This window comes from Neolamprologus brichardi, chromosome 13 (assembly GCF_056152115.1).
Source record: "Neolamprologus brichardi isolate AB-2024 chromosome 13, ASM5615211v1, whole genome shotgun sequence".
NCBI classification, from domain to species: Eukaryota; Metazoa; Chordata; class Actinopteri; order Cichliformes; family Cichlidae; genus Neolamprologus; species Neolamprologus brichardi.
Genome location: NC_142116.1, coordinates 8,930,972 through 8,944,128, shown reverse-complemented (window position 1 = coordinate 8,944,128; position 13,157 = coordinate 8,930,972). Strand labels below are relative to the sequence as shown.

The 13,157-nt window shown below is 37.9% G+C and overlaps 1 protein-coding gene across 2 annotated transcripts in view; it reads left to right on the top strand.

The window, feature by feature from the left end:
- LOC102777326 (inactive phospholipase D5) overlaps nucleotides 1-13,157 on the top strand; it is a 72,221-nt gene that overhangs the window by 52,353 nt on the left and 6,711 nt on the right. For both annotated transcript variants that reach the window (XM_006783606.3, XM_006783607.3), the window contains exons 3-6: nucleotides 6,828-7,014; nucleotides 10,579-10,678; nucleotides 10,906-11,033; nucleotides 12,796-12,993. In XM_006783606.3, the coding sequence (XP_006783669.2) occupies nucleotides 6,828-7,014; nucleotides 10,579-10,678; nucleotides 10,906-11,033; nucleotides 12,796-12,993 (613 nt within the window). The remainder of the gene's footprint in view (nucleotides 1-6,827; nucleotides 7,015-10,578; nucleotides 10,679-10,905; nucleotides 11,034-12,795; nucleotides 12,994-13,157) is intronic.

Here is a 13,157-nt window from a genome sequence, read left to right as displayed (position 1 = left end):
CACAGTTGAAGTGTACCTCTGGTGCAAATTACTGACCTCTGTCATCATTTTAAGTGGGGGAACTTGCACAATCGGTGGCTGACTAAATACCTTTTTGCCCCACTGTATATGGATCTAACAACATGGCATCGCCCATTGGTTTGAGGAGAGGACTAACACTTTTTTAGCTAAGGCTCGCAGGCTCGGTTAGCCATAAACTGTACTATAAATGCAATGCACAAAATCAAAATCATCTGTACTAAAGTTGTTATGAAGATAGAAACTACCCATAGAGACCAAAAACATTTTGTACCTTACTAAAAGCACAGTTTTCAAAACGTGTCATTTTAACATCAGAGTCTGTGGGGACTGACTCACTTTGAGACAGCCTCAAGCAGCCATGAGAATAAGTGTAACTTTCGGCATTTCCACACTGGCTTCATATTTCAAACCTCTCTGAAATATGAAGCCTTGAACAGACAAAGATTAAAAAGGTCACCATGAAGACAGATTAAATGGTGCATCATGGTGTGTAAAGGAATACATCATATAGCCCTCGTTTAAAGTTCATATATTGCAAACTGCTTAAAAGTTAATTAATTAAAAGTTTATTAATATAAATAAAAAATACATTTACAATTCATTACTAAATGGAGTCAGCTCAGTTTTAATTTCTTTTTAAAGTCTAAGTTCTTAAATAAGCTGATTTAATGAATTTGAGAATTGGCATGCTCCCTTAAAATTTATGAATAGAGCTCAAGCAACATCAAGTCCACAAAGTCTTGGTTTTAGCATGAAGTCTTTCAAGTCTGCTAGTTTCTATATCTCAATGCAACTGCCTCTAAAGTAGCTGCTGTCCAAACAACTAATTATTTGGGACTTTGGGAAAGTTAAATAGCGTGTACTTTCTGTCCACAGGAAAACTGTGAGTAACCATTTGAAACAATGGCAGATATACTGCCATTATATATGGATATCCATTTTCGATTGGATCAGATTGGCTACTGTGATTGTTAATGTTAAGAAAACAGAGGAAAGCTCACTGGAAGCATCTTGGCAGCTGGGTCTCAGGCAGTAGGTTGAGTTGTCTACAAATCAAAGATTTGACTTGTCATAAAGTGCAGTTTGCAGATGTACATACAGACTTCTTAGACCAAGACAACAGGGACACAGGAAGTAAAATTAGGCTCTAAATAGACATGGGAGGTAATCGGGGAGAGTGGAAACAACCTGTTAACAGAGCACAGAAGAAACTAATTAAGATAATAACTGAAAACTACTGACAAGGCACCAGAAATAGAGGACTAACAAAATAAAACAGGAAGTAAAAGCAAGACACCCTAACAAGATGCTAGAGAGAATAAAACTCCCCAAAATAACATTAAAACCGACAGATCGTGACATGATGGTAAACGTAGCTATCAAGTCAGCACAGAAAGGAACACTCAAGGTTTGTTGGTCACTGATTTACTAGTTTGAGGTAAAAATAAGGGGGGAGCAATTTATTGTTACCTGCTGACAATTCCTGACATGACCCAAACCACCAAAACACTTGAGATTTCCCTCTGGGCAAAGCTGGAAGAGGATGCAGTGAACCACGCAAAAGAGACGTAGAGCAGCAAGATAGAAAACTGATAAAAATATAAGCTAGTTTGTTTTCATTACTTGTGCCACACATACTATACTATTTACCAAAGACATTAGCATCCCTATAAATACCATTTTAATTAAAATGTACACCAGAATAAAGAGCGTCAAGTATTAGAAAAACATTAACATGTAAACTTGTTAGTGTGACAAAAATAAAACCTAAGAAATCAGGAAGGGAGCACTGTAAATTTAACTAAACATCCTAGCTGTGTTTACTTTGACAGGAGCGCTCTGGTTGTACCTGGTGAAAATAAAATGAACATCATGCAGGGAGCAGAGCAGCAGCAGCAGCTTCTGTGATACCCATATTAATGTCCTCGCTGCTGTGCACCCACTGCTCAGGGCAGCTCGTGAGAGGGTGGATAATTTATATCAGATGTCAGGAATGACTCGGGCACACTGAGGTATATCAACATGCTCTTACTATAGGTGTGGATTAGCAGGCGCCTGCTGATAAAAGCATTTGCATGTAACAGATTTTATTACATACATTATGCCGCCATACGATGTATCCACTTTTTACTGTGCTGTATCTTTAACATGTAAAGATGCCAGTCTCAGCTCTGGCAGCCCTGTAACGGTGTGAAATGTATTCTTATGTTCAGCCCTTGTGGAGCAAAACATCAGGAAGGAGAGCATGATTTTAAGAGAATACGTTTTAGTGATCTAGCTGCTCTCGCTTACAGCACTGAAACTGGAAATCCATTATCATTCAGAGTGTGAGATTTTACATTCAGACACCCTCGTTCTTCTTTCTGTGTCACTGCCTCGTGTATGCACACACACACTGTGAAGTTTACACCACTTAGGTATTGGCTGCTTGAGCTGAATCACACTCACGAGTGCACAGATGGGTAACAAAGGAGGGAACCAGCCGTGGACAACACAGACTGCATAAATCAATGAATCCTCTGCCGGAAGACACAACCACTGCCTCTCTGCTTCCCTCGCTTTTAATACCAAATCCTGTCTCGTTGTTTAAACTGGTCACAGTCATTATTTATCGTATCTCACAGCCACTAAAGTGGACTGAGAGGATTCCTTTCAGAATGAGATTAGCCCTGTTCTTCCTCAATCTGTTTTCCTATCCATCTTTGTTTTCCTCATTGTGAGGTGTTTACTGCAGCTGTCCTAGTTTTCGCTGTCAATTTAGGACAAAGAGGGATACTCTACATACACTGCGAGGTGCAACGCTGTATAATTTAATCACAGTTCCCTATATTCCTTTTCCAGTGTTGGGGAGTAACGGAATACATGTACCGCCGTTACGTATTTAAAATACAAAATATGAGTAACTGTATTCCGTTACAGTTACCGTTTAAAAAGGTGGTATTTAGAATACAGTTACTTTGTTGAAATAAATGGATTACACGGCGGTACTTCCCTGTTTCATATTGTGGCGGGTCAGGACTGTTTGGGTTTTGTTTGACAGCTACGTTCTGTTGTTCCAGGCGGCAGCCTTACGGTTGCCATGGTTACAGGGTGACGCTCTCTCTGCGTGTTTCCTGGGTGAGAGAGCGCCTGTTGTTGTTGTGCTAAGCTAATAGGCAGAATGCTACAGGTATAGCTCTAAAGAATGTAGCATCATAGGCAGTGTAGTCCGTGCTGCAGGGAGAATGGACTGCCATACCCGTTATGTGTCTGTGAGCGAGGGAGGGAGAAAAAGGAAAAGTATGAGCTGTCATCGAGCAAAAACGGGAGCTGGAAGCATGTAAATATAATAATAACCACTGCAGCCAAGAAGAGAGCCTGACGAGCCCAGTTGTAAGTAAGCTATTAAGAGTCGACTGTACACCGTGTTCGTGTTTTCCTCCAAAAACAATAAGTTCCGTTGGAGCAGCCTTTCAACGCCTCTCTCTGTCTCTGCTAGCAAAGTTGACCCAGACAACAAAGTAAAGCTAGTTTTCAGCTACGAGCCGACACAGAACCCACCGTATTAGCCAGAGGTCCCTTTACTACGGTTCAGAGCCGCGGACCTTCAGTAACAGTAATAAATCACAGCAATAGTACATTCATGTAGTTGTAAACAGCATGATAATATATTAAGTAATCCAAAGTATTCAGAATACGTTACTCTCATTGAGTAACGTAACGGAATACGTTACAGAATACATTTTGGGGCATGTATTCTGTAATCTGTAATGGAATACATTTTAAAAGTAACCTTCCCAACACTGTCCTTTTCTAGTTCGCTCACTCTCAGTGTCGAGTCCTCGAGCTCCGTGCATGGCAGAGCACAGAATACACATCGAATTAAATCCCTCAAAAGAAACTCAGCAGGCGCCACTGGTATTGCTCTGCTTTATTAAACATTAACAGTTTTTCTCCATGTGGTGATATCAGCATGTCGAGAGAACGAATCCTACTGTTTGACCACTGTCAACTTTCCAAAACCCTGACTTTGTTTTATTTTAGCCAGGAATACATTTTCAAGCTGTGAACTGCAAACTGGCCTCTCGGTGTGATGACACTACATTATCACCTGAAGCTCATACTCCCAGCAGCATGCCCTTGAGTCCAGCTCCCGAGCTGTCACTTTTTTGCTGACCCTGTGTTCTGACTACTCTACATGCAGGCAGACATTTGAAAAACAAAAAGGTTAAATTAGGCTTTAACAGAACAAATGATCACAAATGGACAGGAAAACAATAATTAACTTTATCTGCTACAGTCCAAAATGAAACCAGATGAATATAAATATGGAAAAGAGCAATAGCTATCTTTTATTTAATATTGCTGTTAGTGATTCTTTACATTCTACAGTTTTAAAAATATGTAGCCTATAAACGAACTCATTTTAAAATATATATATATATTTCTACAGTTAAAATGTATCTATTTGGCATGAATTAGATTCATTTACACAAATACAGGTAAGAGTGAAAGTGGCGACTTAGCTTCAGGTACTCAAAGTAGGTCTATGTATACTAATCAGCTTGTTTTTCTGCACTTTGCATTGTTGGTTAGTAGAAATAATTTGAAAAGGTGAATAGCTTTTCGTTTTGTAATTCTGTAATAATAAATGCAATACAAACAATGCTACAAAAACTTTGCATGTCAATAATAAAGTGTTACTCTAATGAAATGCAAAGTATTAGATACTCAGAGTCGTGTATTATATTACAGCATTACATCATTACAAAATATTATTTACATCCTCTTAGTAATATTGATAAGCTGATTTATACTTAATATTCGGCTTCACCTTTATTATAAAGCTTATGCAGATGTTTTATTGTGTAATAATCACTCAAAAACAGCAACCTTTATTATCACACATTCTTTTTGAGTCACTGTATTCTATTTTAAACCATTCTGCTCCGCTCTAATAACCCTGTTCCACCAGTGCCAGCACTCAATCTACAGCCGATTTCATGCATTTCCACTCAAAAAAGACTGGTAGCTGTGATAAAAAAGCTTGTAACATCAAGGCGACACCAAACTGCCAGACCCAACCGCTCACAGTTGCTCTGGGAAAGACTACCATAAGAAATTTACCAATGATTGGCACATGCACCACATAGTAACACTACATAACAACTGGTATTAAAAACTAGCAAAAATGTGGGTTGTTTGTCAAAAGGCAGCAAAGCAAAACTGGCTTTGCAGCATTAGTGGATAGAAGGTGCAACAATTAGCCTAAAATAAAACAGTCAAACAAAAAATGGAAGAAATTTCTTATCTTGCCCAAAATAAAATGAATCAATAAATGTGTCATTAATGTTAATCTTTTCCTTTCATCAACCTTTTCATGAGAGAATAGAGATAAAGCTCTGCACTCGTTTTAAATGTTTACAGGTTTTTTTTTGTTTTTACCAGCAAATGTGCTACTTTTAAATTCCACTACACCACTTTTCAGGATACACTGTATGTCATATGAGCTTTTATCATGTTATTTTACACTTTTCTGTTTCCACTGTGAATGGAGACACTCATAAAAATAACATTATTGGCATTGGTGCCTTAGAGAGTAGAGGAATTGTTTCTCAGCTGCAGTGTCAGCAGTTTGAGCCCTGGTCCTGGCCTCTGTGGTTATTGACTTCCTGTAATTTCCGGCATTTAATCACCCCCCCTGGATAAACCACCAAAGTAATCAACAGTATATTTACCTTACAAATTCTTACTTTAATCCATTTTCTCACATAAGTGCATAAAGGTCGTGTGCAGAAGTGGTTCTGCTAGCTTCCTGGACAACATTTATTTCATAGACTTAATCAACCTTAATCAACCTAGGTGCAGCCGAATTGATAGCTAAGCTGTTTACCCTCGAGGAAAATAGCCGCTCCCCCTCTTTGTATTTCCCTCTTTTGAAATCCAATTGTCATAAATCGATGTCTGCCTTTAAAGAAACACAGAGAGAAAGTAGTGGAGCTTGGTAATGGCTTGGTTCTGAGTGGCTGCAGATCTAGGCCTGGCTGCCACAGCTAATTCAGTCTGTTTACTCCAGTGCTAATGCCTTTATTATTTTTGTCAGGATATCTGAAAAATGACAACTGCTGAGTTACTGGATGATATATACAAAAGAAAAACACAATCACAGAGAACATTTTCCCCATCGTTCAACTTTGTGCTAAGGGTTTACAAGAAAAGGAAATAACCTGGTGCCACTCAATCAGATCATTTAAAGGATGAATTGCCTCTGAATGTGACATCATTATATTCTGTTTGCTGTAGCTATAGTATGCAGTCTAACCCCAGACTGCTGATCTTTACATTAAATGCACCATGTGACCACAGAGGGAGTAACCACTGACAATACAGCAAAAAATGTCATTTTTCCCTGACTAGCTGTAATTGAATCTACATATCTGTCAACTCTGCATATCAGCCTTCAATTATTCTCAACCCCTGCCAGAGGCAACCTGTACACAATTTAATGAAGCTTAATAGAATCTAAGGGGCCTGTGTAGTCTCAAAATCTTTCTCTCATTAAGCTAACGATCCAGAGAGAGGAAGAAGGCTGAAGTAAGCTAATTTGTCACAGAGAAGGAGTATAACCTTATTTCACTACCACAAGATCTCCCATTGATGTGCACCCATAATTGCTTTGTGAAAGAGCATAATCCCCACATTAATTTCATCTCCATTTTCCCATTAACAAGGTTCTGTGACCATCCAAATGATGCTTTTGTGACTTTGTGCATCTGTTATCAAGCATTTCCTACATAAATATGTATGTTTTTCTTTCCATTTCACAGAGCCGTGCTCGTGGAGAACATCCCAGAAGACATTTCCTTCTTAAACAACAGCACGTCCCACCTCCCCCTCTCCATAGGGCTGTACAACCTACTGAATCAAGCTATCCGGGTCGTAGAGATAGTTTCCCCACAGTGGCTCCTTAACTCCTCTGATAATGAATCCAGTTTCCAGCCTGCTGCCCGACAGGTAAAAATAGAGCAAATCAACAGGGACTTAATTCTGCAAGAGTAGTATTTACATTTTATGCCTGTGACGTTTTCTCTGTCTCTTTTTCTCTGTGTTACTCTGTATAAACTGGTGAAAGACAAAGTTGGTTCCTTAAAAACATTAAAGGTTCAATAAAATCAAGATCCTGATTTTAAACCTCATAAGTAAAAGGACATTTACACAGAGAAAAATGCTACTGTAAATTATATGTTATCCAAATGTGATAACATCAGATTTTATGCTTATAAGGTTTGATCAGCGAGCTTATTTTTACTACTTTACATGTACTCAGTCAGTTACATTTTTAAATTTAAGCAGATGACTGTGTTTATAATCTTGTGGGTTATTGAATAATTTGACTCTTCGGCCTTTTAAACACTTGCATTGCTAAATACATTTACTGGATACATTTTCTTTAAAAAGAAATATTCTTTCAGAAAACAAGATGATTACAAAGAAATGTTTTTTAATATTTTTCTGTGCTTTTTGTAAAACAGAATTTGATATTCAAGTATAACAACAATAATTATATTTTAGCATTAAAAATATCATTTTGATTAAAGAGATTGTGCTTACTGATAGATTAACAAAATGTCCTAAACATAACATGTAAAGGGTGTCAACCAAAAAACTTGGTTGATGACAGAATATATCTTTATTATTAAACATTTTATTTGTTCTCTGTGCAACATTTATTTAAATTTATGGGCTTTAATCTATGTTTGTGCATCTTCCAGAAATGTTACTGATGTTATTTTGCTTTTTATCCAACTCCCATTACTCCTAGTGTCACTCTGTGTTTATGCCGTTGGTGCTAATCAGCTGCTCTGATGCTCTGTTCTGTGAATCATCCTGTTGAACTGGAAGTGTAGCTTTTTGCAATATACATCCATCCATGTTCCTAACCACTTTTCCAGTTCAGGTTATAAGGCTACAACGTATCCCCACTGACACTGGGTGAGAGGTGGGAGTACCAGTCCAACACAGGGCTGACACACACAGGCAAACACATCTTATTTAGAATCACTACTTAACCTAGCATCAGCCATGTGTTTGGACTGTTACAGGAAGTGTGTTTGATAAACATTTACAAGTAAAACAGTAAATGAAATCATGAAAAAATACAAAATTTCCTGCTGATAATTACACATTCATATTGGACTGGATGAATGTTATTGACCATCGTGTGTGTGTGTGTGTGTGTGTGTGTGTGTGTGTGTGTACGTGTGTGTGTGCGTGTGTGTACAGCCTGGCAAAACACACGGTTCATGGTTCACACGGTTTATAAAAATTGAATATGTCAGAATTAATGAAACCCTGAGGCTGATGGTCAGAAACTAATTGCACCTTTCATTCCCCTCAGGCCAGAGAGGAGCTAATGCTCTTTCAGTCTGCACCAACCTAAAAATTTTACAACATGTTAAATTAAAAATGTAACATGCTGTATATGAAATTTAAAATGTAATGTTCTGTAAAAGGGAAAGCTTCACTGCATGCAGGTGGAAGTGCTCTGCTTTCTTCTTCAAATTGTGAACATCTGTGTGGCTACAACAGACATAAAGCTAATAATCCTGGAGACACAGTGTGGGTATTTACAAACCACTGAAAAGAATATCTGTCAGTCCTGCAAACAGGGTGGGACCCAATAGCTTATAGATTTTGAGCTAGAAAGCATTCTGTACCTGGATCCTTGGTTTGTCTCCCGTCTGTCTGGTCCGTTTGATTATATTAGTACATATTTCCTGTCTATCTACAATGCACTAAATCCCAGAAATAAAGTTAAGTCAAAAGAAATAGATTTTTAAGAGCCATCCATTAATTTTCTTCCCCTTATCCAATTCAAGGTTGCGGTTGGGAGGTTGCATTTGGACCAGTCTGTTGCAGGGGTGACATAGACAACCATAGAATCACTTATCTGTCTGACCCTGTGGGGTGGTGGTTAGCAGTGTTGCTAACAACAGCAAAAAGGTCCTAGTTTCCACCAGCCAGCAGAGGCCTTTCTGTGTGGCGTTCGAATATCCTCTCCAGGTTTACTCCCACAGTCCAAAAATATGCATGGGGTTAGGTTACTTTTTAAAAACAATCCTGAAAATTGGAAAATATTGGATTTATCTACCTTTTTCCACTACACTCTTGGCATACATCTTTAAATCTCTGTGTCAGTATTGTGGTACAAGGTCACTTACACATTACAAGAGCTACTTGGCAAACAAGTTTTTGTGCTGATGTTAATGCCAAAGTAGGTTAGGAACTCTGCAATTATTGAGTCAGCAGAGCACTGGTGACTTTTAAACCCTACGCACCACCGATTTAACTTTACTTAGTGCCCCATTTTATGGCTCTGCTGTGTTGTTCCTAAATACTTCCACTTTGCAATAATATCACTTACAGTTGATTGCAAATTATATGGCAGAGAAGAAATTTCACAGACTGATTTGCTGCAATTGTAGCACCCTATTATCAGTATCATACTTGAATTCAGTAAGCTCTTTAGGATAAACACATTTTTAAAAATGTTTCTAAGGAACACTGTGACAAGACCTGAATTCAAAGATTGAGAGGTGTGGCCCAATAATTTTGTCCATATAGTGTGATATGGAACATATATTTTCTAGTAAAAATGTGAACTTCCCAAACTCAAACTGATAAAGACACCATTGAAAGGACTGAAAATAATCCTCTGGAGCCATAGAAGGTGTTATAATGTTGTTTTTAAAGCCTGACCAGTACTCGATGTAATCCATTAACAGGGCTTAAAGTGTAAAATCAAATATGTCTCATTTAAATTGTAAAACACAGTTTCAGTACATCGTGAAATAACAACTTCCCTAGTGTGCATCAGGATCTGGGTGTTGAAATGGAGCCAAATTGACCAAATTTGCATCTCAACTGCAGCTTTTAGCTGTTATTTAAAATGGTCCTGTCTTCATTTGTGTCCTGTAATGTGTGTTCAGTGATCACTAAAGAGAAACTAATGAAGGATGAGTAATTTTCCTTGTATCACTAAAGGTACTTAATGAAAGGAGTCACTCACAGTATCTTGTACTCTGGGTGGATTTCAGGTCGGTTTTATGAAGGAAAACTTAATGAAACTGGAAATGAATCTTCATATCAAGTGAAAGATATTGTTAGTTTGCTTGTTTCTAAATGACATGAGATGAATGCATGTAAACTATGTCAAACAGGTTGCTTTTTATTTTGTGTTACAGCAGTAACATGCATCGTTTGTGGGTTTGTAAAATTTGTGCTTCTAAATATGCCCAGAAGGTTACATGTTTTTGGATAGTTACAGTGATCAGAGGTAGTCATCACTGGAAAACCATAAGAGGCATATAAATAAGACTCCAAAAGAAAAATAGAGATTACAGTAGCTGCCTGCAGACGAGTGCTTTGAAAAAAAATGAATGGGACAAAAATAGCACATTTATCACTTATGATAGTACTTGAATGTGAAAAATGTAAGCACTTAGTCTGAACTCTGTATCTGATTATACTGCATGGATTTCATGTAACAGTCTTGCTTTGCTGGTTTGTTTCCTCTAGGGCAGGGCTCTGCTGTCCAGCCTGCAGGGACTGAAAGCAAGAGGAATTCAGCTGAAGATCTCATCTGGAATAGCTAACTCAACTGAGCTCACTAAACTCAGTAATCACACCTAGCTCTTACTTTCATTGCTTTATATGTTATGACATAAGATGTTATGTTGTAATTAGATCTGACTGTTCAGCCCTTTGCTCCCCTGGTCACGTTTTCAGTCTTTCAGTCTCTCACCATCTTTCCTATCCCCTGTCTTTATTGGTATGGCTTTTGGCAGATTTGTCTTTATCCTCCTCCATGTCTCACATGTAACTCCCTTTTCTCTCCATTTCTAGATGCTGAGGTTCACTATATTAACATGACAGCTCTGACCAAAGGCAACCTTCACTCCTCCTTCTGGGTGGTCGACAGGAAACATTTCTACATCGGCAGTGCCAGCATGGACTGGAGATCTCTGGCCACCGTACTGCCACCATACTTTACAATACCCACAGAAAAACTTACAGAGACTTTGGAGAAAAATCAACCAAATTTTACTTCTGTTATTTCTGAGGCAGGATAGTAACACAAATTATCGAAATTTGGTATCGTTAATGTAAAGTTCTCGTAATGATCTACTGGATCAAACTTTACATTATGCAAGGTATGAGCCAGTATAGCTTAAAAACAGCATTATTGATGAAACAAGAATATTCAGATTTAATGTATTTGTAGAGTGCTGTGCAAATATTATAAGCACCAAGAGGGAAGCTGGAATGTTTTTTAATGATTACACAAATAGTTTTATTCGTCTAACTTTACACAAATTCATTCTGTTCAATTTTATTTATATTGCATCGACTCACGCCACCAGTTGCCTCAATGCAGGAATTAGAAAGAAATACTGAATCATACCAACATTTAGTGTGAAAACACCTAAAACATTTTGAAAGTGCTGTATATACACTCACCAGGCACTTCATTATGTACACTTTCTTAACTGTTTGTTACTGCAAATATCTAATCAGCCAATCACATGGCAGCTACCCAGTGCATTTAGGCATGTAGATAAGAGCAAGACAAGAATAAGAGGAATGAAGAATCCTTCCACAGTCTTGCTGAATCTGTGCCACATAGAACTAAAGCAACTGTTGAAGCCAAAAGGGGGTTCAACTATATCTGTGTAGATGTTTCTGTAGGTCCAAATGTTACTAGCAAAGTTTACCTAACAGAGTGTCTGCTGGTTGTACCTCAGGGGGGATAAAGCGTAAATTTGAATGTGGTGAGGTGACATGCTAAGATTTTCTGATATTCATTCAGTGTTCATATTAAACAATAGTTAGCACACAGTCAGTTTATATCTGTGTATATGTTTTTGTGAGCGCAGGAGGTGGCGTCCAAAAATAGAGAATCCAGAATCTTTCATCTCTTTTTCAAAGGTAGACAGCTCATTAAAGTGTGAGACCGTTTGTTAGTGAGGGCCTTAATTTAGGAAGATGAACTGCAAGGAGCACAAGGTAACTATTCAAAAGTATTTGTCAGTTCAGCATGTTTTATGCATTCTCAGCCAGGCTTATATTGATGCTACATTGTATTTAAATTAGACCACAAAACAAACAGACTGGCATTATTCTTTTCCTTCCTTCTTTCTGTAGATATCTATGAAAATAGGTTATGGACTAGATTTTTAGTCTATTCGCGTTTTTTAAAAAGAGAATGGCAAGAGTTTAGTAACACATGAGCTGCAAGAGAAGAATTTATTAGAAATGCTTTACTCATGTGAACACTGCTGGGTTGTGTAGAATGACAGAAAGAAAAGGTGACTCCAAGAAATGCACGGTGAGAATCAAAAAAACAACAAGTGCCACTTTGAAATGGTACTGAGAGCAAAGAATGAAGATCAGGAACAGAAAGGCTCACTGCGGCATATTTACATTCCCAGCTGTTTTTGTCAGGATAGACTAAGGCTTGGAATTGAATTAGGCATGCGGACAATATGGCCTGACGTGGAAATATCGGAGAAATGTGTGTGTGTATGTAGATGAATGCATAAAAGTGTTAAAACAGTAAAAACAGGTTAATATTAGTTGGAAGGTAAATGTTGATGGAGATGATAGGCAAAGGCTGATTCAAATAACTAAAGGCAAAAATGAAAATATACATCTTTAATTACGTAAATGCTGCCGGTTTCAATTGTTGTTTTGCTCTACAAAATGTGTTTGTTTATTTTTTTGTTTGTTTTTTAGAGGAAGGAGCTGGGTGTGTTGGTGTACAACTGCAGCTGTCTGGCTCTGGACCTCCACAAAGTGTTCAGTCTCTACTGGGGTCTCCAGTATAAAGACTTTATTCCCACCTTCTGGTCCAAGCGCCTATTTGCTGTGTCCAACAGAGACACACCACTGAGTCTCACAATCAATGGCACAAAAGCCTTGGCCTATGTTTCTGTAAGTAACATTTAAAGTATTAGTTTGCATTATAAATGAATTAATTCATTGGTTAATGTAGCAAACACACACTTTTTGGAGTCCAAAACTCCAAATTTTTGGTAAATTACAATACATATTTGCTGAAATTAGACATAAATTTAAGTGCGTGCAGTACACATTAG